The sequence below is a fragment of the Euphorbia lathyris genome, chromosome 3, assembly GCF_963576675.1.
Source record: "Euphorbia lathyris chromosome 3, ddEupLath1.1, whole genome shotgun sequence".
Taxonomy (NCBI): domain Eukaryota; kingdom Viridiplantae; phylum Streptophyta; class Magnoliopsida; order Malpighiales; family Euphorbiaceae; genus Euphorbia; species Euphorbia lathyris.
Genome location: NC_088912.1, coordinates 30,073,329 through 30,100,375, shown reverse-complemented (window position 1 = coordinate 30,100,375; position 27,047 = coordinate 30,073,329). Strand labels below are relative to the sequence as shown.

Genomic DNA, 27,047 nt, shown 5'->3' with positions numbered 1-27,047 from the left:
ATATGGTATTTTTCTCATGTCAATTCTAACATGTATTGTTAGTGTTTTTTGGCACATTTTTTTTCTCCCGAAGGTATCCATCTAGTATATATATAATTGTCAAACCTATCATCAAGTACAAGATCATATTTATAGCCAATGTCTCCACGAGATCCCGAAGGACATTAACTGTCCGGGGATTGGCCAGACCCCGGCAGTTCCAACTTAGAATGCTCATGAACCCTTGCGGGCCTGAAAACCAGGTCTCGCGAAATCTCCGATATTAATCTGATCGGCACAGCTAGTATCCATTCTCACAATATCTTCAGTTCGTTGTCTTTTTGTCTCAACAATTATAACATCTTCCACAGACGACTGCTTATGAGGGGACTCAATTAAACCATTATTTTCCTTATAGGATACAATCATATCGGTTTGAATCTTCGTTTCAGAAGGCTCCCGTAACCAATCTCTCCCAATCTGAATACCCGCCCGCCTGTTGACTGCCCGAAGACTACTATCAACAATTTTTTCTGTGCCTCATATTGATCCTTGGCGCCTTACTGGTTTTTATGGGTTTCCTGAAAGAAGCAGACGCCGTGAGTCCTGGGATTTACTCCGTTCTTTGATAGGTAATTCTGATGTTGCATGGTGTTGTATTGGGGACTTTAATGATTTATTGAGTCAGGCGGAGAAGAGAGGGGGTAATAGGCATCCAAATTGGCTGTTGGAGGGTTTTCAGAAAGCGACGGAAGAGTGTGGTTTGTCTTCATTAGCTATGAGTGGTCATCAATTCACTTGGGAAGTAAGTCGAGGATCAGATAGATGGATTGAGGAGAGATTGGACCGTGCTTTGGTTAATGCACGATGGAAGGAGAGATTTCAAAGGGCGTTTTTACGAAATGTTATTACTGTTAGTTCGGATCACTCGGCAATTTTCCTTGAGTATAAGGTATGGGTTGCTAGAAATCCAATTAAGAGGTTTCGTTTTGAAAATTTTTGGATGTTGGAGGAGGGCTGTGGAGCTGTGGTTCAAAGGTCTTGGGAGAGTTCTGGATCGTGTAGTTTATCAGAGAAGCTGTTACATTGTTCCAAGGCATTGTCAGATTGGAGTGCGGGTCTTGAGGGGAAGTTTGGTAGGAAGTTGTCTGAGCTTCGAAAGGAGATGAACAGAGTTAGAGGGAGATATGACCTTTATAGTATCTCAATATTCAAGGCTCTATCTGATAATTATTGGTCTACTCTCCATCAACAGGCTGATTTTTGGTGTCAACGGGCTAAGCTGTTTTGGCTTCGGGATGGTGACTCTAACTCTAAATATTTTCATGCGCATGCCTCGGCTAGGAAACGGAACAATGAAATTGTTGCTCTAAAGGACAATAATGGGGTTTGGAAGGATTGGGAAGACGGTTTAGAAGATCTGCTGTCAAGCTATTTCAAGGATATTTTTACTAGTTCGGGTAGTATGGCTGATGAGATTACTTCTCGGGTTAGGGGGCAGATTACTGAATCCGACAGAGAGGGGCTGATGGTTCCGTTTACTAGAGAGGAGGTGAAGGAGGCTTGCTTCTCTATGCTTCCGAATAAGAGTCCGGGTCCTGATGGGCTGAATCCCGCCTTCTATCAACATTATTGGGGCATTGTCGGTTTGGATGTCTCGGATAGCTGTCTGTCAATTTTAAATTCATCCTCCATTCCACCTGGGCTAAATGATACCTATATTGTTCTTATTCTTAAGAAAAAGGGGGTGGAATTTGTCACCGATTTGCGTCCAATATCCCTTTGCAACGTTCAGTTTAAGATCATCTCAAAGCTATTGGCAAATCGACTGAAACTTGTTTTACACTCTATCATTTCTGAATCTCAGAGTGCATTTTTGTCAAGTAGGTTGATAATAGATAACATAATAGTGGCATACGAGGCCATTCATAAGCTGAAAAATCTTAGGCATGGTAAGCACGGGATGGCGGCCCTCAAGCTTGACATGTGTAAAGCATATGATCGAGTGGAGTGGGGATTTTTGCGTTCTATGCTTCTTGTTTTTGGGTTTCCGGATAGGTGGGTGACCTGGCTCATGATGGGAGTATCGACGGTCAGGTACATTATTTTACATGGAGGTAAGGAAATTGGTCCAATTATCCCATCTCGGGGTTTAAGGCAAGGTGATCCCCTTTCTCCGTTTCTCTTCCTAATTTGTGCCGAAGGGCTGTCCGTTTTATTGTCCTCAAAGGAAAGAGATGGCGGACTACATGGTTGTCGGGTTGCAAGATCCGCCCCTAGCGTATCTCATTTGTTTTTTGCCGATGATTGTTTGTTATTTTTCAGGGCTAATTGTGCTGAAGCAGGGGCTGTTCATGAGTGCTTACAATTATATGAAAGGGCTTCAGGTCAGTTGGTGAATTCATTGAAATCGGCGGTGATGTTTAGCGGCAATACGCCGATGGATATTCGGCCTCAGGTTTGTGGAATGTTGGGGGTTCAGGAAGTGTCTGATCATGGTCTTTATCTTGGGGCTCCAATAAAGGTAGGGAGAAGTAAGACGCATACGTTCGGCTATTTAAAGGAGCGGGTCAGGGATAGAGTTACTAATTGGAAGGAGAAGTTTCTCTCTAGAGCCGGGAAAGAAGTGTTAATAAAATCTGTTATCCAATCCATTCCTACCTACATTATGAGTGTCTTTTTCTTGCCTGACCAATTTTGTTCGGAGATTAATGGGTTAATCAGTCGGTTTTGGTGGAATAACTCTAACAGTAGTGGAAGAGGAATTTCTTGGGTTAGTTGGAAGCGGATGTGTTTGGCTAAGGCTGTTGGTGGAATGGGATTTAGGGATTTCCGAAATTTTAATCTCGCCCTTCTAGCTAAGCAAGGATGGAGAATTCTTCTTTTTCCTAATTCCCTTGTTGCTCGGATCCTCAAAGCTCGATACTTCCCTAGGGGCTCTCTATTGGACGCTGTACCGGGACATAATCCGTCGTATGTTTGGCGTAGTATCATGAGAAGTATGGAATTATTGAAGCTTGGTTTGAGGAGGAAAATTGGTAATGGTGAAAATACTTCAATTTGGTGTGATCCTTGGCTTCCCGATGCTGTTCATCCGTTTCCTGAGAGTGTGCCTGACCTGACCTTTGGAGATGAGTCAGTAAGATCTCTGCTCACTGATACGGGTGGGTGGAATTATGATATATTGAACTCTGTGTTTTCTTCCCGTGATAGGAAATTAATTGGGTCGATTCCGCGTAGAGATTTGGATAAGAGGGATGGTTGGGTGTGGATTGGGGAGCGAAATGGGGAGTTTTCGGTTAGGAGCTGTTATAGAATTGCTTGGAATTGTTCTTCGGCTCCTTTGCCTCAGCCTGTTTTTAATTGGAATGGGATTTGGAACTTAGATGTGGCGCCAAAAATTAAAAATTTTGTTTGGAGATTGGCAGCTCGGTGTTTACCAACGATGTTGAACCTTGTTTGGAGGCATAGCACACTTGGGGATTTTTGTCCAATATGTAAACAACCGGGTGAGAATGAAGATCATGCTTTTCAGTTTTGTGGGGTCGCTGTGTTGGTTTGGCGTATTTTCTTTGGTGATGACAGGATGACAAATATCGATTCCTGCTGTAACTGGTTATTGTCGGGTTTGACGGGTAATGGTGGTTGCGAGGGTAGGCTGATTGCTAGTGTCGTGTACATACTTTGGGCTCTTTGGAAAAATAGAAACCAAGTGGTTTGGCAAGGGCATTCAGACCAAGCTGATTAGATTGTTGCGGGTGCAATAAGAGAGCGGGATGACTGGCTGGCGGCTCAGGTAGCTCGGGGGAAATTTCAATCGGGAAGGAGTGCGGGTCCTATTCGTTGGATCAGGCCGGTGAGGGGGTGGACGGCTGTTGACGTCGATGCTGGGGTTTTCATGGATAGGGGGTATTGTTCTTTTGGTTTTATCTGTCGTGATGAGTCGGGACTGTTTGTGTATGCTGTAAATGGTTTGTTGGAGGGGTTATCTGAACCTATTGTGGCCGAAGCGATGGCTGTTCGGGAGGCTTTGTCGTGGTTGAAGGACAGAAATGCTCACCACGTTGAGGTTCGATCGGATTGCTTAGGGGTGGTTCAAGCTATTTCCAAAGCTTCTTGCAATTTGTCCTATTTTGATGAGATTATTTTTTACTGTATTTGTAAACTGCAGGCATTATCTAATGTCTCCATTTCTTTTGTTAAACGTTCAGCGAACTCAGCGGCTCATTTTTTAGCTCGAGCGGTTGAGTCGAGTTCTGTTCGTGGAGTGTGGGATTGTCCTCCTCCTTTTCTAGTTTCTGTTCTTGCTGCTGATATATGAATATAGGATCTGCTGTTTTCTCTCAAAAAAAAAAAAAAAAAAAAAAAAAAATACAAGATCATATTTAATTTTAATTACATGTACGTAATCCTTTTCAAGTACTCAATGAAATTGAAGAAATTGAAACACAAAACATCAATCCAAATTCAATAAAATTTGAACCAATGAAAAATCTTGCATCAAACAAAAAATCTCTCCTGATAATCAACAATACCATATCTTCTAATCATCCAATTTGAAACATATTTTCTGAACCAAAGTAAAAGCATAATAAAATCTGTCACAAACTTCTAACATAGCAATTGAGCTCAAAATAACTTCACCATAACAATTTATAGAAATAGTACTTTCAAATTTTTTTTTAAAAAAAGTGCAGCAAATTGTTCTTGCGAATGAAGAGAAAATATATGTTATTCTGGATTATCATTTTGGTAAGGCACTTTTGCCGCCCCTCAGTGCCGAATCACTGTATTTCTTCAAGTACTTAAGAAAGGCATCATCTTCCATAGAGTTACGCTTTGCATGAAAAACTTCGTACCTTCCTTTCCAACCCAGTATTACAAACTCTTTTTCAGACAGGCGATCTTGATAGGCAGACAGGCGATCTCGATAGGCTAAAAGAAGCTCTGCCAATTGCATGTCCGAGGCTATTTGACTGCAAGACCCACATGAGCAGGAACCACCAACACTAGCACTTATATTGGTAGTGTTGTTTGAGGTCGTTGTGGACCTCACATTCACAGCCAAGTTCTCTAATTGAGCTCTCTTTCGTCTGCCTCGAAAGAAACTGTTGGGCGGCGGGGGTAGTGAGTTTAGTACATAGGCATCCTATAGTAAACGATCTTTTTCCTGAAAACAACAGACAATCATCACAGAAAGCAAGCCAGAGAGATCTTGTTGATCTTCTGCCTCGAAACAACAGACAAACATGTCCACTTACACAAAAGGAACCACAACAAAAACAGCAACCTAACTACAACTCCAGAGTTACAGCAAAACCAGAACAACTAACTTTAAACTTCACATAATCACAAATCCTAAATTACACATCTCACATCAAACCTCTCATTATTAAAACACAGTCTATTCCAGCCAAGCTAAGTTTGGTAAACAGAAATAGCTAAAACTGTCCTATACTGACATAGTTGTTAAAGACGCAAGGCACAAAGGGGTCCTGGAGCCTTGACTCAAGGCGCGTGCCTTTGAAACACGAGGCGCATGCCCCAAAAAGAAAATATAATCTATTCCTACTAACACATATATCAATTTCAAACATAAACTAAAAAAACACACTTGTGATCACACAAATAAGACCAAATCACATAAAAACATGAAACTAAATGTCAAAAACACAAGTTAAGTACCAAACAAATGCTACTCCCTACTACACTAATAACCATTCATTGTCAATCAAAAAGAACACACAAAAACACAACACAACATAACTAATCAGTTTTATATAAAAATGGCAGCAAGCTAAGTAACTATTCTAATCAGTTTTACATAAAAAAAAATGGCAGTTTTACATAACTAATCAGTTTTACAAAGAGCTTATACATTTTAGTACCACAAAACAACTTAAGTTCTAGGGCCATAATACTTTTTAGGATCATAAAACAGCATGCAAATAACATAGTTGAGATGTACATGACATAGATTTTAAACTTGTTGTGTTTAATTTTGGAATATAAACAGAGATTCCAAAACCGATACAATGTCTTAAATTTATAGGAATATAAACAGATATTCCAAAAATGAAATGCAATTACTTACCCCTGCTGGGCGGGTACCTTTCCGGAAGCCTATATTTGAGGATGAGGAAAGCATAAATGACTTCTCTTTCAGATCCCCGACATTCAAATGTACGAATTCGGGATTTTTTCTTATCAGCTGATGGAGCAGAATCCTCCAACACCCAGTCCAGTTAACTACACCACTATATGCCCCTAGAAGCTTCCGTGCTATAACGATTTCTTCCAGAAATTGTCTCTCCCTTGCATCATTCCAGAAATTATCCATGTGCAGAAAATGAATCCCCTGTATCTTCTTCTTCTCTCCTTCTCTCCATTTATAAGGGAAGAGGAGAACTAGGCTAGGTCTGCGAATTGACTTGATTGCTAGTTGCAACAGGGATGAACTGATGGGGAAGGGAGAAGAAATTACTTTTTCTTCGAATTGATTGCAGGCCGGTGGTGTTTACTTTTTACTTTTCCAATGTTTTAATGCGCCGGACTTGGGCGGACTCGGCGCCGGACTCAACGGACTTTGCCTTAAAAATGCTCAGCCCCGTGTATTTTTATTGCAACCCAAGCCCAGCCCAGAAATAAGCGGGTTTATACGGCTTGGATCCGGCCCATTAACAGGTCTAACGGAATGTAAATTTTTGGTAAATCATCTAAAAAAAATTTAGACGGATAATATCTGATTGGTTAAAAAACGAATTAGTTGCTGACATATTATCCAGACTTCTCTTCAACACAATTATACAATGCAGCTTGCTCTACAAATCATGGTATAGTCTCGTAAGAAGTTTCAATCATAGTTATTAGACTCGTATGAGTCGCGAGTCAAACTCGTACGAGTTGATATGATTCAGGAGGATTTTGAGTCGACTCTATGGTTAGACTCAAAACCTTCCTGCATCGGCCATGACTCGGCCGAATCGTTGGTGACTCGGCTGTATCGGCCGAGTCATCCGAGTCGGTCTGAGTCATGGCACTGCTTGAAAAAAAAAAAAAAACTTACAGATAAGGAATCGTTTTAGTGGAATAAAGGATGATATTAATGTTGTGTTGTACATTCTATGCTATGCCTATAGAACTTCTCTTCTATGAAATTCATTTGTGCTGTGCATTAATATCATTTATTTAGTATTCTCTTCTATGAAATTCATTTGTGCTGTGCATAAATATCATTTATTTAGTGGAATTTGTGCTCTAGATGTACGTTATTTGTGTTGTACCTGTACGTTAAACATAAAATAAAGGAAATAATTATGACTCTTCATTTTGAAGTTATGAAATTAAAAGACGACTCTTAATTTCTTCTTCTCCTCTCTATTCTTTCAATTTTCTACTTTCCGTCTCTCTCTTTTCTTTTGATTTTCCATTACCAAAAATCCTCCTACTCTCTTACATTACATTACACAAATTAAATATATCAATTGCTTAATATAATTTCTATTTGGATATTAAAATTTTATTTATAGACTCATATTTAAAGTTAAATATGGTTAATATTTTATTTTTTTATAATATTTTAAAATTGATCCGTATCTTACGATTCGATACGATTCACGAGTCTCGATTCACAAAATGAAATTTCAAGTCACGAGTCGTATCTCGATTTAACAACTATAGTTCCAATTTCATTTCAAAGCACCTTGAGAAGACACTCCTCACCAAAGATATTGTGAGTCAATTCCAGAAAGATACTGATAAGTATATCTCAGTGGTTTATAACAGTCGATACAACTCGGACTATAATGTGGTCTTTCGCCTTCCCTTTTGCTCTAGGAATCCCTCACTCTCCTTCAATGTTCTTAAATCTATAAAAGAAACTTTAGCACAGAAGATTTAAACTTGAATTTCCAAATTCCAAATTGACAAGTTTCAACATAAATTTAGTTTTTACTATATTTTTCTTGCAAATCTCTACAAAGATTGAATCAGAACAATACAAAATTTTACAACACTAGAAAATCTTGGTCATTCATTTCGTTTGAAGCCTAATGATAGCATCAAAGCTGAATTCCTCATCAGGTTCAAACTTGTCTTCAAGTTCTTCAAAGCTCTGCTCAACTCTCAAGTCTTTTATCACTTTTAATCCCTCCTGCCGAACGTAAAAACAAAGAGAAGTTCGGAAAAAACTTCAATTTATCCATAGCATCGAGAAAACGAAAATTCAACCAATGAATAAGACAGCAAAATGGGGTATAACAAGTCAATTCTACCATGCCTACTGTCATTTTGCATACCTTCTCAACATACTCAGCCACAGTAGAGTTTATTACTTTCTTGATCACTTCCTTGTATACCTTTGACGGTCCAAGAACTTCTAACAAAACGTCCCGAGGTATCTGCAAGAAAGGTCAAAACAATCGTATAAATATAGCATTTTGACATGAACGCATACATTTCCGTTTTCCTCAATATGACGGTATGCATTTGAAGTAATTATTTGGTCACTTAGAACTCATTTGTTGACTAACCTTTTCATCTGAATTATGAACTTCTTCAAGTTTGAGAAAGAAAATGATGTCTTAATGATTCCGTTATCAAATTCAAAAGGTTATTACTCTCTCTCTCTCTCTCTTTCTCTCTCTCTCTGCATAAGGCCATTTTTCGTGCAATCAGTCCATCAAGACGGATGGAAATAGGCGAAAGGAATAAAATGGTTTTGGTGAGAGAACAATCAGCTAAACACCATGAAAGTGCTAACTTGCTAATCAGAGCTGCATCAAGATGAGTATAAAGAAAGAAACTTACATCAGGTGTCTTTCCTGTTACTCCCACAGCCATCAACATAAGAAGAGCAGCAACCAAATGAATTTCGTTAGAAAATTATTAGAAAACTCGTTGAAATGAAGAAAAACGAAACAAAAGAAAAATGATCTAACAGAAATAATTCCCAACTTAACTTAAGTAAGATCAAGTATGACTTCAGAGGCATATATTTTGGAAGTAGCAATTAGATTATCATTTCAACTCAACAAATATCATTTTAAATAAAGAAATAAGACAAAAACTTTCATAACAAATTTCCTTTTCCCAAAAAATAATACCAAATCTATCCTCCTCAGGAAAGCCTCAGCTGTAAGATATTAAGAAAAGGAAACATGTTATCATCTTCAATCCCAAAACAAACACACGTGGATTGTTGATGGTCATGTTGTGTCCAAAATGGTCCGTAAAATTTTTGCTCTAAGAACTACAACTTACAGAAGCATAAATGGGAAAGCCCCGTACAAGCCATCTTAAGTAAAAACTGACTTGACAATCAAGATTGTAGAATTAAGCTACAATAGAGCTAAAAATATTGAACTTAGATGTTTTACCTCCCTTCGATCTTCGGAAGCCTGGAATTGGCTGTGCAGCGGCAACCATTTTGTCAAAAACATTGTTAAAAACTGCTCTAGTTCCAGCACCAGATACCTCTACACTAATCTGTTCAAGAAAGTTATGAAAGTGATACATTGCAAAAACATACAAAAGTTTAAAAATCTATGTTAAGAAATAGAACAGCCAGGTCATACCCGGAGTTCTCCATTCTCATTTGCATTTGAAGCTCTTACTGAAAATTCCTCAAACTGAGAAGAAGAGACCTCAACATCTTGCGCGCCTGTTTCAAGTAGATGAGCAAGTCATTAGATTTGAACAAGGCAAGACGAAAAGAAAAATCACTACTTGAAGGAGAAATACGGAATAGGACCTGATATTACAGCAGAAACTGGTGAAAAGCATCTACGGTTATCCCTGTAATGAACTAATGAGATCGATCCTCACTTGGAATAACTTGTAGAATTTGTTCACAGATCATATCAATTTACCTTAACCTCACAAAACAACCTTGATTGTTGTATCTAGTTCGATGCGAAACAGATGATCTTTCGAAAGAAAGATTCGGAACGATGGCATCCAGTGTATATTTGTGATTTGATAACTGCTCACATCCGAGAAAGACAAAAATCACCCATAATTCAACAACCAATTATGATTCCATTATCATATACTTGAGGAAAACAAATGCTCAGAAAAACTATCAGGGACAATTAAGAAGCTGAAATTAGGTGAAATCTATACAATAATTTGAATTAGACTCCTAGTAGTTCATTGTAAAAGGGGGAAAATGATAATTAAGACCTAAGTTACAACAAATACCCGGAGTTGCTTGCCAATAAACATAATCATCATAGCCATCAATGAAAGTTAAATTCATTCACAAACATGAAATTCATCCACATATAATCGAGACCATACTTGTTAAAGAAATTGAAGCAAACAAGTTCAGCACTGCAGCTGGTGATTGAATTGAAGAATTGAAATGAATAATTCGTATCAGTTCAAAGGAAAATGGAAGGAAAAAGAAAAGTTTACCTTGGGGTTTAAGCCCAAGAAGAGGGTTTTAACGGCTACTTCCATTTTATCTTTCTGTTGTTTCTCCTTCCTCTCGCTTAAAATCAATGGCTCTCCTACATCACTCTCCAACTTATCAATAAGTACAACCTGGTTCTCAAAACGCTGTCGTTCCTTTAAGCATTTTTATTCAAACTACATGTGGCAATTATAGGGCCAATTACAAATCTAGCCCAATTAAAGCGGTTCATTTACATATCTAACTCATTGACTCCCAACCCCACCCTACCCCTGTTGGGACTAATCTTTTATGACTGTGCTTTCTATTCTCTATCATCAAACTTTATATTCAAAATGTTTAACTTTAAAATCTACATGCTACTGATATAGTTTTTGGTTGATTTCCTCGTAACATCTATTTCACTTCTATGGTTGTCTTCAAGGCTTAATATTAGTTTGTATGACATGATAATTGGTTATATTAACTTGGATAAGGATTACCTTTTAAAGTGTTGTTGTCTAGGAAATCATATATGTATAAATATTTTGGTCGGGTGTTGATTCCTTGAACAAGTGTCGTCTTCCAACTTCTTCAACTTTTTGTACATGAGCTTGATATTAGATAGCGTTATATGTTTTGATTGGAACTTACATTTTGCAAAACTTAATAACTTTATTTTAATATATTAATATTGTTTATTTTATAGTATATGTTAATTTTTATAATAATATAAAAAACATTTTTTTAAGTAAAGGCAGAGAGCAAGAAGGTTGAGAGGCTAGACTCATCCCAACTAGGTTGGCATCAGCCCCTATCCACAACCTCCAAACCCCTAAATTTTATTAAATGAAAAGAAAAGAATTACAAATTGCAAAAATAAAGAATGAAAAAAATGAAAAATTGGACAACAGGTCCAAAACCAAACTTAACAATATCGCCTATATGAAGTTCTATTGAAGTCATTAAAAACATATTCAGAACAAAACGGTGGATAGCTATCCCACCACTGTTCCCCCATATCACTAGCCCCTTTACGTGCCAGACAGTCAGCAACTGAGTTATCCTCTCTAAAAATGTGAGATACACACACCAATTGGTTATTAATTATAGTTAAACAATGAAGCCAATCAGCCATAAGCTGTCATGGAACCTCTTTGCTGCGGCTCTTTAGCAGATTCACTGTTACCAACGAATCCGACTCTATCCAAAGTGGAAACCAATGTCGATTCGCATCCATTTTAATTGCGTATATGACTGCTTTTATTTCAGCAAAAAGAGCATCACATGTCTCTAATTTCAGTGCATAGCAACCTCTCGGAAACCCTCTCGAGTTCCTAAAAATCCCCCCTGCGCCAGATGCTGTAGTTGAAGAGGAACCGTCTGTATTTACTTTTGTCCAGCCCTGTGGCGGAGATGCCCAAGTTACGAACTGGCAACATAAGGGAGGGGCATCCCTTCCCTAAATGCCAAATCGTTAACAAAATCTGTGTATCCCTGGTTGAGCCCGTTACCCCATGATTGAAAAAATCTGCATCCCGCACTCCTTTCCAAATAAGTCGTAGAGTGAATGAGATATCAACCGATACATCATTGAATATATAGTTATTTCTTACCTTCTAGATTACCCAAATAGCATGAATCACTGCACTTTGCCATAAAAAACATATTACGACAAAAAAAAATGGTTTGTTTTAATAAGTTAATATGTTTTTTTTTTTATAGTATAGGTTAATGCATATTTTTTTAGGGTTAATTTCAAAAAAAAACCCTGTGGTTTCACTTTTTTGCCAAAAAAGGACTGTGGTTTTTTTCGTTTCAAATACAGAACTGTGGTTTATTCCGTTACACTATTTACGGATTTGGTGAAGATGTCGTTAATTTGCTGACGTGGCTGAAGGGCAATTATGGGTTTTTAAAAAAATTAGGGTAAATTTAAAAAAAAAACCTGTGGTTTCACTTTTTTTGCAAAAAAAGGACTATGGTTTTTTTCTTTTCAAATACAGGACTGTGATTTATTCTTTACACTATTTACGGATTTGGTGAAGATGTCGTTTATTTGCTAACGTGGCTGAAGAGTAAATATGGATTTTTAAAAAAATTGATCAATAAATTTTTTATAACTATTTTGGGTCTACAATATTTACCGATGAATTTTTTATAACTATTTTGTGGCTACAATATTGACTATAAAATCTCACATGAGCGCAATCTCACATGGTTGTTCAAGGCCTTTTATAGTCAATTTTTTAAAAAAACTCATATTTGCCTTTCAGCCACGTCTGCAAATAAACGACATCGTCACCAAATCCGTAAATAGTGTAATGGAATAAATCACAGTCCTGTATTTGAAAAGAAAAAAACCACAATCCTTTTTCTGCAAAAAAAGTGAAACCACAGGGTTTTTTTAAAAAAAATTTATCCCAATTTTTTTAAAAACCCATAATTGCCCTTCAGCCACGTCAACAAATTAACGACATCTTCACCAAATCCGTAAATAGTGTAACGGAATAAACCACAGTCTTGTATTTGAAACGAAAAAAACCACAGTCCTTTTTTGGCAAAAAAGTGAAACCACAGGGGTTTTTTTTGAAATTTACCCTATTTTTTATAAGGTTAATTAATATGTGGTGTACAACCTTCAATTTTGCATACTAAATTGTACAATCTTATGGTGACTTCCCATTAAAATGTACAACCGGTATTTGTGACCAATCAACGCAAATCAATGTTGGCACGTCATCACTTTTCACTTTTTCTGATTAATAAATGAGACCCACTTGAAATGAAAACACCAATTTACCTTTATATAAATTTCCCTCTAAATTAACGTTAGGATCTGTCTTCTCTTCTCCTGATCATACTTCCAATTTCATTTCAACCACCTTGATATTAGATAATATTATATTTTTTTTTATTGAAACTTGCATTTTGTAGTTGACTTAATAACTTTATTTTAATAGGTTAATATTGTTTCTTCTATTGTATAGGTTAATTTTTGTAATAATAAAAAAATGTATTATATAAAAATGGTTTATTTTAATAGGTTAATATTGTTTTTTTTATAATACCTAGGTTAATATATTATGTTATAGCATAGGTTAATATTGTCAAATTGTATTTTATAATTTTAAAATGATAAAAGTTTCAAATCAATGTTAAATCTTTGAGTTTTTGATAATTTGATTAGAAAAATTATGAAAAAGTTAATTACAAATGGTTAAATGGCTAATTTGTTTAATTTAGTAATGTATCAACCAAAAATTGGTTGTTTAGGATTGTTTTAATGGTAACTATAAAAAAAATGATTGCAATATAAGCTTAAATTAAAGTTTAATAGGTTAATATATATTTTTTTGGTAGTATAGGTTAATATTGTTAAAATATTTTTAAAATTTTAAAATTATAAAAAGTTACAATTAAATATTTAAATTTTGATAATTTGATTAGAAAAATTATGAAAAAATTAATTACAAATAGTTATATATATATTTTTTCGTTATGTCAAATTAAAACTTTTCTATCTTTTCTGTTATTGCAATATGTTTTTTTCAATGAAAGGTTGGGACGTGAAGGAAGGGCCGGACATCTCAACTAGGTTGGCACCCCAGCACACTTCCAACAACCCGAGTATTATTAATAAAAATGAAAAAATACAGAGGAAGAGTTAAATTAAATAAAATTAAAGAAAACTGTTATTGCAATATCTATTTTTTTAACGATGCGTTTTTTCTTTTTCTTTTTCATTTTGTCAAACTAAATTTGGAAATAAAAACTAAGATAGAAAAATGAATTAAAAATGTATCTTTGAATAATTAAATTTAATTACATGTAATATTGATGACTAGTGGAGAACTTCCGATTAGCTTCCGTCCCTGTGGGGGCGTCGTTGGGTTCGACGGGGGAAGCTCCGATGCCAAAGTCAGTATAAGAGATGGAGGAATAAGCTGAATTGACAAAGTAGGGTTTCTAGGGTTGTGTGAATGTGTACCTTGATAGCTTGAGATGCAAGCTATATATAGTCAAGTAGTTGTAACCCTTGGTAACTAGAAAGTCTCCATTAATGCTTCATTAATGGCGGTTACTGGTTTCCTTTAAGTATGTCCGTTAGCTCATTAATAGTCCATTAATTGCCTTTATTGAGGAATCGGCTCACCTGTTCAGCTGGCGGATCGAAGGGTGACGGCGGATTTCACGTAGGTTTGACTACGGGTCTCGTGTGGCGAAGTCTCGGTGATCCGCCCATCGGATGTCTTGCTTGATACGCCATTGCCTTCTTTGACCGGTTCAATACGTGATCATTTGGGTAAATATCTCTTTTGATCCTTTGGATAATATCCCGATGTTATCAGAAGCCCCCCTAAAGTTCCTTTGAAGTCCTTTAGGGCTTTTGAGCTTCTTCGCGCGTCATCATGATGACTCGCGTTGATGGTCACTCTGTTCAATGTCATTCGTTGGGTGACAGGTGTCATAGGCGCGCTGCTCGAGGGAAGAGAAAACACCTTCTTCCATCTCCCCTTTCTCTTTCCACTTCATTTGCGTCTTCTTCTTTCGTCTTTCTTCGAGTTTTTCAGAGCCTTTTCTGGAGTTCGGAATCCTCAAAGCCTTTAACTCTTATGTAAGTGAATCTTTTCGCTCTGTTTTCTGAATGTTTAGGAGTTCTTCTTCTTATGAGTCTACCTTCGAACTCTTTAATTTGACCACCTCCTCTGGAACCATAATTAGCTGGACTACCTCTTCGTAAAATTCCAATTCTTCCGAAGGTACTGCCAGTTGCGACCTAGTCGAGTTGTATAACTCAGCGTGTAGTAGCTATCGAACTCGTTTTGGTAGGACTCAGAACCTTCCCGTCGCCGTTACCCGTATTGTTCCGGCGATAGATTCTAGACAATTTTCTGGGATGGAGGTTTCTTCTTCAGCCCCGTTTAGGAAAAAGGCGCCACGTGCGGAGTCCACTCCGTCTCGTATGAGCGCCGCGGATCTGGCGAATCTGGCAAATCGCTATCCATGGATTAAAAATTATGAGACTGAATTGGCGGCTGCTCATCAGCGACCCACTTGTCCTCCAAGGGGATATCTGTCTGTGTACAGTTGTCATGTAGAAAGAGGGTTTCGGCTTCCTCTTCCTAAGATGATGGCGGATATCCTGGCATACTTTGGAATCACTGTCTGCCAGCTGCATTCCAATGGCTGGTTAGATCTGGCTCTGGATTGTTATTTAGCTTCGAACTTAGGGGTAGTATGTAACCCTCGTGTCTTTCGATCTCTTCACAAACCAACGAAGCGAAAGGCCGAATCTTTTTTCACCTTCGCTAAATTCAAGACTTATTCGACCTTCTGCGGTAAGATGTCAAATGTCCATCTTTGGGACGAAAGATTTTTCTTTGTAAAGATAAGAGAGGGCGAATCTCTAGGATTCCCGTCGGTTTGGAATGCCAAACCTTTGCATATGGCTGGAGACATGCGTATATTGACGGACAGTGATGAGGAAGTGGCGGATCTCATGAAAAGTATCAAGGTGGATGCCTGGACATACGCTGACGCCTTGGAATTCATGATGAATGACATTCCCTTGATCCGCCGGGAAGGGGACAAGATCACTTACGCGAAGTTTACACAACTTGATGAAGGTAACTTTGTTTTTCCCTGAACTTTGATTATTTTATTGTTCCCTTGCCAGGGGTTTATCTGAGGCCAGTCGCGCCCTTGTAGAGATACGCAAGAAACAGAAGGAGGAAAAGGCTCGAAAGAAGGGGCAGGTAGCGGATCCCCGCAAGAGTTCTGAGAAGCGTCCTGCTGGTGATATGGTTGATCCTCCTCTCCCAAAGAAGAAGAAATATGTGTCCACCAGTGGAGGGAAGCTACTGGCGGATGCCATGAGAGCCGAGAAACCAGTGGCGAGGCTTGAAGAGGTGCATCTATCTTATCATTTTCTTTTCTCTTACTTGGATCTTATTTTTCTGCTTCTTAATCCATGTATAGGTGGTGAAGCCGGACTTAGGAGGTTACTGGTTCGCCAAATATGGTGACAAAGGATCTTTAAAGAATGAATCCGTCATCAACAATTTGGACGAAGCTCTTGGTCAACTAGGAGAGGTACGAGAGAGTCAAAATAAGATCTCTGGATCAGCTCATGTCCAGATGGGAAAAACAGAGCTTCTCACGGTAGGTTTCTTCTATCTCTTTTTGCATTTTTGGATGAAAGAGTGATCTCCTTTAGGGAGAGTTTGTTTTTATTCTTTTGTTTGAATCGGCTTTTGCCTTGATAGGTATACACTCGCATGCGTGCTATGGAAGCGGATCTCCTCTAAAGAGTGGCGGACAAGGCAACCATAAAAAGATTAGAGAAAGAGCTTGTTGTTGCCAATGCGAATGCTGCTTCCGTCGTTGCTCTTAATGAGAGTAAGGATGCTGCGATCCTTAGATTGAAGGAGAAGATAGATGCGGATGCTAAAGAGCATAAGGCTGCCTTACTGGACATGGAGATCCTGGCAGGGGAACGAGCTTACTATTATGGTGAATGGATCATGGCGTATGTTCAACTTGCTCATCCTGAGATTGATTTTACTGATCCGGAGTACGTGGTTCCTGACGTGGAAGTTTGTCTTAAGTATCGCAAAATCCCGAATGTCAAGGACTTCATCCGTGATCACATTCGCAAAGTGATGAATGGTTCTGCCGAAGAGAGTAAACCCCTTGTCGATCTTGAATCAGAGGGCCTTGATGAAGTGTCCCAGAAGGCGGATGATAAGGGTGAGGAGCTGATAACTGATTGCACCATTCCTCAGGAGGGAACTATTTCTGTAGAGAAGGAAGCCTCACTGGAGGGCGCATCTGGTGTGAAAGATGCTAAGGAGGATGCTCCTATAGATGTTTAGTTCTTTGTAAAACTAAGTACAATTTTTATTTTAATCCGTGCTACAACCATTTATCTTTACTTTACGCTTTTTCAGCAAGTAAATCTTTTAAGTTTTTCGGATAGATTCGAAGTAGGTGGCCAGCCATACCTCGGAGTGTGAGCCTTTGTGAAGGCCTGAAGCTTTTATTCCTTTAGAGGGAATTAAGCTGCCTTAGGCGATCGATTGGCTTCCTATCTTTGAGGTGAATGATCTTCCACTAGGACTTCGAACTCCCCTTTGGAAAGAGTATAGGAGAGTGTAAAGATCTCACGTTTGAGAAATGTTTTAACTCTATCTCTGACGGGGATCAATTTGTTTCCTATCTTTGAGGTAGATAGATCTGCCGCTGAGATTGTTCTCCTATCTTTGAGGAGAAAGTAATTTATGCCATGATAGCATTAGAATGCGTTTGTTGGCCCCCCTTCTTTTTTAATCTGGAATATTTATATTGCTACAAAAAAATACTTAAAAAAGAATTGATAGGACAAAAGTTGCTTTTTATTGAATGGTGATGCGCCTGATTATAGCAAGTGGGTCTTATATGTGAGCCTCATTAAAACCTTTAATAAGAAAAACCTCATGGGGTAAAAACTTACTAAAGGAAAAAGAGTACTCAAGACCTTGATTACATTCTATTTTCTGGCGAAATATTTGCGGAGGTTTTGGATGTTCCACGTACGTGGCAGTGTGTTCCCCTCCATGTCTTGAATTCTAAATGTGGCGGCCCCAATCTTGGTGACTATTCTGTATGGGCCTGTCCAGGTGATCCCCAGCTTTCCTCTTCCTTCCATAGATTGGATTTTATCCGCTTTCCGGAGCACGAGATCTCCCACATCTAGACTTACAGGCTTTGCATTTTTATCATGATAAGCTGTGATCCGCTGCTTGTAAGCTGCCATGTGCACATATGCCTTTTCCCTCTTCTCCTCCACTTGATCGAGACTTTCCCTCAACCTTTGGCTATTTTTATCCTCGAAATAGAATGCGACTCTGTCACTAGGGACCTGTATCTCCACAGGGATTACAGCTTCCACGCCATGAGAAAGGGCGAATGGTGTTTCGCCCGTGGCTGTTCGTGGAGTGGTTCGATACGCCCATAGGACGCTCATTAACTGATCAGCCCACTTTTTGTTATGCTCCCCCAACCTTTTCTTTATTCCTTTAACGATCGTCCGATTTGTAACCTCGGTCACCCCATTAGTTTGGGGATAGTAAACAGAGGCGAACCTGTTTTGAATGCCCAACTTTTCACAAAAAGTTTTGAACTCTCCACAATTGAATTGCGTTCCATTGTCAGTGATAATCGTGTGGGGAACCCCGTACCTTCCAACGATATTATCCTTGACGAACTCCACCATTCGTTCGGCGTTGATAGAGGAGACAGCTTCGGCCTCTACCCATTTAGTAAAATGATCCACAGCCACCACCACATACTTCCTTTGTCTTTTGGTAGGAGGAAAGGGACCAACGATATCAATCCCCCAAACTGCAAAGGGCCGACCTTCGATGATGGGTCTTTGAAGGTGGTTAGCTGTGTGAGATTCATTTGCATGAACATGACAATTATGACAAGACTCTACTAACTTTTGGGCATCAAGTTCCGTCGTGGGCCAGTAAAATCCTGCTAATCTGGACTTCTTCAAAATGGAGGCAGATGCCTCATGGGCTCCACAAGTGCCTTCATGCAACTCCTTGAGGATCCGTTGTCCCTCTTCCATCACGATGCATTTCAACCAGGGATGGCCAAAAGATTTTCTGTATAGGCAATCATTTATCACGGAGAAATAGGCTGCCTTTCTTACCGTCCGTCGAGCCTCTTCTTTGTCCTGAGGCAAAGTTTCATCTATCAGGTACTGGCGGATTGGTGACCTCCAATCATCTTCAACGGATGCAAGTAAGGATACCACTTCTGAGGCGTAAGCCGGTGATATCTTGACCTCGAACAGGCACTGTAGATCCGCCCAATGCTCCTTGCTTGAAGCCATTTTAGCTAGGTGATCGGCCTCGGTGTTAGATCCTCGGGGCACATGGACCAGCTCCCACTTGGTTTCTTTAACTTCGAGGTGCTTCAGCAATTTTTTAACCTCTTCCACGTATTTGGCTAGGACTTCATCTTTTACCTCAAAATTTTTGATTACCTGGTTGACCATTAGCTTCGAATCACTATAGATCACGATCCGCTCGGGAGTGATCTCTTTTAACAGGCGTAGTCCCAATATTAAGGCCTCGTACTCCGCTGCATTGTTGGTTGCAAGGAAGTCCAATTTTGCAGCGTAATGTAGTTTAATATATTGGGGACCTTTGATCACGATGCCTATACCTGCACCTTCCGCCGAAGAAGCCCCATCTGTATACATCGTCCATTCTTCGATCTTAGATTTGGGGAGATTAATACCTTCTTCAGTGAATTCATTCACAAAGTCTGCCAAGACTTGACTTTTCAGGGCAGATCGACTTTCATAACGAACATCAAATTCTCCTAAGCGGATGGCCCACTCCATCAATCTCCCCGAAGTTTCTGGCTTTTGCAATACTTTCCTCATGGGTATGCTTGTGCGGACTATGACAGTATGTGCCTGAAAGTAGGGCCTGAGACGTATTGAGGTGGTGACAACGGCCAAAGCCATTTTATCCAATTTGGAGTATCGGGTCTCGGCGTCTTTTAACACTTTGCTCACGTAGTAGATTGGATACTGTTGTCCATCCTCTTCCCTGATCATGACTGTGCAAACAGCTTTATCGATAACTGAGACATACATGTAAAGATTCTCACCTTTCAAGGGCCGACTCATCAGAGGTGGTTCCGTGAGAAATCGTTTGATTCCTTCGAAAGCTTGCTTACAGTCCTTATTCCACTCGAATGTCTTTTGTTTTTTGATCACCTCGTAGAAGGGTTGACATCTGCGAGCTGAACAAGAGATGAACCTGCCCAAGGCCACAATACGCCCATTTAGACGTTGTACTTCTCTGATGTTCTGTGGTGTTTTCATATCCAAGACTGCTTTAACTTTATCTGGGTTTAGGCTCACCCCTTTTTGGCTGATCATGAATCCCAAGAATTTTCCATATGTCGCCCCAAAGGTACACTTCTCTGGATTCAGTTTAATGTTGTGATGTCGGAGTATGCCCAGGATCTCCCTTATATCATCCGTGTGCTTTTCTACAGTGGAACTCTTGATGATCATATCATCCACGTAGACAGAAAAGTTATCACCTTTGCTTCCTTCGAATATTTTGTTCATCATCCGTTGATAGGTTGCCCCTGCATTTTTAAGCCCAAAGGGCATGACCTTGAAGCAATAAGTTGCCTGGTGAGTCACGAATGAATTCTTGATCCTGTCGGAAGGTTCCATCGGGATCTGGTGATAGCTAGACTTCACGTCAGTGAAGGAATACATGGCGTGTCATGCGGTTCCATCTACTAGAATATCAATACACGGCAGTGGGTAGTTGTCTTTGGGACAAGCTTTGTTGAGATCTGTGAAGTCAATACACATGCGGTATGATCCGCCTGCCTTTTTGACTAGTACCACATTCGCCAGCCATTGTGTGTAAAGTACTTCTTCGATGGCGTCCGCCTTTTTCAGCTTAGAAATCTCCTCTTCTATTACTTTCTGTCTCTCAGGACCATGATTTCTCCGCTTTTGTGCTATTGGGACCGCGTCTTTGGCAATATTGAGCTTATGAGTGATCACATCCGGATTAATCCCTGGGAGAATCTCATCCTTCCATACAAAAACATCCTCTGACTCATGGAGAACTTTTATAATATCCTCCTTAATCTCACCTCCTAGCCCTTTAGCAATTCGTACCTGCTTTTCATCCGCCATAAGGTACATCTCTGTTTCACCCAGAGCCATTGTGACAAGTTCCTCATCTTCCTCATCTTTAGACTGTGGGCGAATCATCAAGGATGCCGAATATGTCTCCTGAGCAACTTTTTGATTTCCTCTGACCATTACTCCTCCTTTGGCCGTGGGGATGTAAATGGTTAGATGGCGGATGGAGATGAGAGCCGCTGCTTCGGAGATGAAAGGGCGACCCAGGATGATATTATAGGCCAATTGACCGTCTATAATGGAGAACTCCAGATCTCCCTTCCAGATTTGATCTTCGTCCGCCAACTCACAATCTAACGTTACCTGTCCCTTCGTTTGGATTGTGTGCCCTGTTACTCCTAGGATGTCCACAATAGTGGTTTCCACTTGGACAGGATCAACCATAAGTTTGGCGAATGCTCCTCTTGTAATGACATTGCACGAACTTCCAGTGTCAATCATTACTCTTTTCATTTCCCATCCTTCTACCATCATGGTAATGATTAGAGCATCTGCGTGAGGGGGAACCTCCGGGCCTACATCCGCAAAAGGGCGATTGAGGGATGCCCTATCCAAAGCGGTGGTCTTTGCCTTCTTTAGCACAGGTTGATATCTCGGTCCGCCTGCAATGACATTGATGGTTCCTTTTGCCTTCTTTTTCTGATCATCTCTTGATTTATCACCATCTCCTTTCTTGCTATCATTTTGGACGAACTTGTCTAGCTTTCCCCTTTCTATAAGCCTTTCTATCTCTCTGGCCAACTCCCAACACGCGTCTGTATCATGACCATTCCTCCTGTGGTACTTGCAATAATTTTTGGGATTTTTCCCTGTGCTGATATACTCCCCCCTTTTTGGTTCGGGGTATGAAATGCTCCGCTTGTGCTGGCTGTTTTCTATCCACATCAGCACTTCACTTTTGGAGCGTTTAATGGTGTAAACGTCGGTGTGTATGCCGATTTGTTTTTAGAGCCTCTACGCCTGCCCCTGGATGACGAATCAGGATGATTGTCCTTCTCTTTATCCCGTCTACGAGATTCGCCCTTGTCCCTTTTAGGCGGAGATACTGACTCCCTGCGGATGTCATCTACTTCCATAAAGTCCTTGCATCTTTCTATCAACTCTGCCATATCTCTAGGCTTCTTTCTGATCAGATCTTCCTGCAAGCTTTTACATGTGGTGTTTTTCACTAGAGCTTCCACCGCCATGGAGACATCCACATCAACAATTCGTATACACAATTTGTTGAAATTATCCACATATTCCCGGAGGGGTTCATTCGCTTTCTGCTTCAATTCAAAGAGCTTCCGCGATTTGACCACTGGAAGGATGCAACCGGTGAATTTTGCACAAAATTCCCTACTTAATTGATCCCAGTTGTCAATCGATCCTGGAGGTAAAGATTGGAACCAATCATAAGCTGGTCCTCCTAGCGTGGTGATAAACATACGGCATAATACCACCTCACTGGCGCGGTTGAGGCTGAGCAACATGCGGTATTTCCTGGCATGGGCTTCGGGATTGTCCACGCCCGTATAGACTGGGATATTAGGAATTTTAAAGTGCCTATCCGTTTCCTCAGCTTCTATCCACGCTGTAAAGGGCGAATCCCGATTGGCAAAGGGATTATGTCTCGCATTCTCCTCATTCTGGCGGCGCACCTCGTCTCTAATTAGATCCGCTATATTCCCGGGATTTGCCCCGGCACGTCCTCTACGTGGAGATCTACTCGGAGAAGATGAAGAGCTGGAATTAGATGAAGGATCCGATGGCGAACCACTTCCTCCACGTCCTCCTGGCGGAGCCTGCCTATGAGCCCCTTGATTCGGAGGCGGGTGTTGCCTATCTTGACGAGGTTCCTCAACTGGTCGCTTACTTCTCCTACGTTCTGGGGGTGGAGGAGATCTACCTCTTTGGGATGATCTATGTTTTAAGCGAGATGGAGATTTAGATCGTCCTCTGCCATCCGTCTTCCTACGCTTTTTGTGTCTCCGACCCTCTGGTCCGCCCTCCGGGGGATTGGACCTGGTGTTATTGAGAGCACGAGACCCGCCAATGTTAATCCTTGGGTTTTCTGCTCCCTCAGGAAAAGTTTGATCATTCCTCCGACTCCCTTCTGCTCCGTCAGAAAACAGCCGCCGATTTATTGGTGGGTCACTAGCTGTCACGGGAGTAATCACCGTGGAATCTGCAGGTTGAGATTGAAAAAACGAAGAATCACGAGCGTTTGGTCCTATGGTGACATTTTGCCATTGGGATGTCGTAGGAGTTGGTGCCGTACGTCTAAGCGGGGGAATTAACATGTACGACCTTAAGCGGCTTTCCATCTTAGGGCCAAACTCTCTTCCTATGGATCCCTCACATATTTCAAGAAATGAATCAGGTGACATACTTCCCTCACCATGCACCGTAGGAGCGTCAGGATCAACGCGACCAGCGTTCGCAACAGGATTGGCTGATGGTGTTACTAATGGTGTTTCAATCCCTGTTGAGGGATTAGACCCTCCACTAGTCATATCTTACAATGTGAACGAAACCCTTATTTGGTTAGGGCTCCACGCTCACCGCACCAATTGATGACTAGTGGAGAACTTCCGATTAGCTTCCGTCCCTGTGGGGGCGTCGTTGGGTTTGACGGGGGGAAGCTCCGATGCCAAAGTCAGTATAAGAGATGGAGGAATAAGCTGAATTGACAAAGTAGGGTTTCTAGGGTTGTGTGAATGTGTACTTTAATAGCTTGAGATGCAAGCTATATATAGTCAAGTAGTTGTAACCCTTGGTAACTAGAAAGTCTCCATTAATGCTTCATTAATGGCGGTTACTGGTTTCCTTTAAGTATGTCCGTTAGCTCATTAATAGTCCATTAATTGCCTTTATTGAGGAATCGGCTCAGCTGTTCAGCTGGCGGATCGAAGGGTGATGGCGGATTTCACGTAGGTTTGACTACGGGTCTCGTGTGGCGAAGTCTCGGTGATCCGTCCATTGGATGTCTTGCTTGATACGCCATTGCCTTCTTTGACCGGTTCAATACGTGGTCGTTTGGGTAAATATCTCTTTTGATCCCTTGGATAATATCCCGATGTTATCAGATATTTTATAGCTTTAAATTTTGATAATTTGATTAGAAAAATTATGAGAAGATTTATTACAAATGGTTATACAGTAGAACCTCTATATTAGAATAACCTCCCAATTGTTATACAAAAATTTGGTCCCAAGTGCTGAGAGTCTTTGTTATACCAACCTCTATATAGGAATAACCTCCCAATTGTTATACAAATAGTCCGGTCCCAAGTGTATTCCTATATAAAGGTTTTACTGTATATATTTTTTCCGTTATGTCAAATTAAAGCTTTTCTATTTTTTTTACTGTTATTGCAATATGCATTTTTTTGAAAGAGGCGTTTTTTTTCATTTTGTGAAACTAAATTTGGAAATAAAAACTAAAATAGAAAAATAAATCAAAAACATATCTTTGTAATTAAATTTAATTACACATAATATTTTATATCTTTAAATTTGGATAATTAGAAAAATTATGTCAAATTAAAGCTTTTCTATTTTTTTTATTGTTATTGCAATATGCAGTTTTTTTGAACGATGTGGTTTTTCTTTTTATTTTTCATTTTGTGAAACTAAATTTAGAAATAAAAACTAAAATAGAAAAATGAATTAAAAACTTATCTTTGAATAATTAAATTTAATTACTCGTAATATTTTATATCTTTAAATTTTGATAATTTAATTAGAAAAATTATATAGATTTTTTCCATTATGTCAAATTAAAGCTTTTCTATTTTTTTACTGTTATTGCAATATGCATTTTTTTAATGATGCGTTTTTCTTTGTCTTTTTCATTTTGTGAAACTAAATTTGGAAATAAAAACTAAAATAGAAAAATGAATTAAAAACGTATCTTTAAATAATTAAATTTAATTACATGAATATTTTATATATTTAAAGATGATTTGACGAAATGTATAGACGAAAAGATGATATATATATAATACCAGCTTGGTTTGAAAATCATGGTATAGTCTCATAAGAAGTTCCAATTTCATTTCAAAGCACTTTGAGAAAACACTCCTCACCAAAGATACTCAAGTTTTTGTGAGTCAATTCCAGAGAGATGGTGATAAATATATCTCAGTGGTTTATAACAGTCAATACAACTTGGATTATAATGTGGTCTATAATCGTTCTAAGTGTTAGGCATATATTTTCCTGAGATATTTATATATAAATATATAGAACGAGAGTTAATGTTAGATTTTAATACATGAATCATGTGATATTTCTCAGATTGTGTTAGGCGGATATTTTCCTGTGACATTTATATATAAATATATAGAACGAGAGTTAATGTTAAATTTTAATACGTGAATCATGTAAAATTCATATAGGTTTTGTTAGGCAGATATTTTGCTGGGGTATTTATACATAAATATATAAAAATGGAGTTAACATTAGAATCAGATACAAAATTGATAGATTTCAATACCTGAATCATGTGATATTTTCCATTGAATTCATATAGGTTGTGTTAGGCGGATAAAAAATCTTTAGAATTCAATAAAAAAATTTAGATATATCGGGCTCTCTCGAACTCAAAAAGTGGAGGGAAAATGTCGGATTATTTAAGAAACGTAGTTACATAAATATTATCTAGACTTCCCTTAAACTTAATTATATGCGGCTTGGTTTACAAATCATGGTATTTCTCTCATTAGAACTTCCAATTTCATTTCAAACCACCTTCAGAAAACACTCCTCACCAAAAATATCCAAATCTTCGTACGTCAATTCCAACATGATTATGGTAATTATATCTCAGTAGTTTTTAGCAATCAATGTAATGAATCATATATATATATATATATATAATACGTTCTCAAACTAAAAAAAAATAGAGGGAAAATGTCTGATTATTTAAAAAAGGAAGTAGTTACAAAAAAAAAATGTCTTTGCTACTCAAATCTATCTTTATTTGATCTAATGAATATTACTTGTCCATTAATGCATTTTTCTTTTAAAAGAAATAAAAAAAAAATTGATACTTTTTTGTTTCAGTACTCATTCCAACTTTGATTATTACACCTATGGTCGGTCATTAAACTTTGAAATATTGTTTTACAAATATCATTTAATTTCGTTTTCTTTCAGGAAGATCATTCATTTTAGATATGTACTAGTATTAAACCCCGTGCAATGCACGGGATGTATAATGTATTATATTTTTTATTAATGAAATAATAAAATCAAACAAAAAAATTAGTAAAATTGTAGTAATAAATATATCTTAAATTTGTAGGAAAAAACTTACCTAGAAAAAAATTTGTGTTTGTGCGATATATAAGAGTTCAACATATTAAATCTTATTTATCTAACTTCAAAATAATAATTAGTAATGAATATATTTTTATAATATAATTACTCTACAACTATATTTGACTTTCATACAATTTTTTACTCACGCAAGATGTGAAACCTTGTAGACTTTTTAACCATATTTTTAATTAATAAATTAAAAAAAGATGCATTATGATTGAAATTAAATAAAATTAGTTCTAATTATATAAATTAACCATTAGATAACAAATTTCCAATTGATAAAAAATATGTGAAAAACAAAATTTCAATTAATAAATAAGAGTTGATAAAATAAAATAAAAATCCAAGTTAATATTATACATCAATTAAAATCAAATTTTCTTCAAAACTGAAACAAACACACTCTCTGTTTCTCCCTTTAGGCTAAAGATTTTACTGATGAGGGAGCATCGATCATACATAATAGAACAGGATGGGATTTGCACTTCCTTTTACAACAAAAAAAAAACACGAAACATGGTTAAATGTTTAAAAAATCCACTTACATAATTAAAAATTATGTAAAAATCAATGGGAATTAATATGAATTGTTGCCATAAATTAAAAAAAAAATAGCTACAACAAATA

At 38.4% G+C, this 27,047-nt stretch overlaps 1 protein-coding gene and 1 long non-coding RNA gene across 2 annotated transcripts; both read right to left on the bottom strand.

Annotated features, from left to right (window-relative positions):
• Positions 1–4,534: 4,534 nt before the first annotated feature.
• Positions 4,535–6,547, bottom strand: LOC136221629 (uncharacterized). The gene is made up of 2 exons (XR_010685224.1): positions 6,074–6,547; positions 4,535–5,149 (listed from the first exon to the last, which is right to left on the bottom strand). It is a non-coding gene; the product is annotated as an uncharacterized lncRNA (long non-coding RNA).
• A 1,362-nt stretch (positions 6,548–7,909) lies between these two features.
• LOC136222598 (uncharacterized) lies at positions 7,910–11,612 on the bottom strand. The gene is made up of 9 exons (XM_066010352.1): positions 11,526–11,612; positions 10,396–10,548; positions 9,849–9,961; positions 9,731–9,774; positions 9,555–9,640; positions 9,357–9,465; positions 8,788–8,801; positions 8,277–8,378; positions 7,910–8,131 (listed from the first exon to the last, which is right to left on the bottom strand). Exons 1-9 carry the CDS (start codon positions 11,610–11,612, stop codon positions 8,012–8,014), a joined length of 828 nt encoding a protein of 275 aa, XP_065866424.1. The 3' UTR covers positions 7,910–8,011.
• Between the last annotated feature and the right edge of the window lie 15,435 nt (positions 11,613–27,047).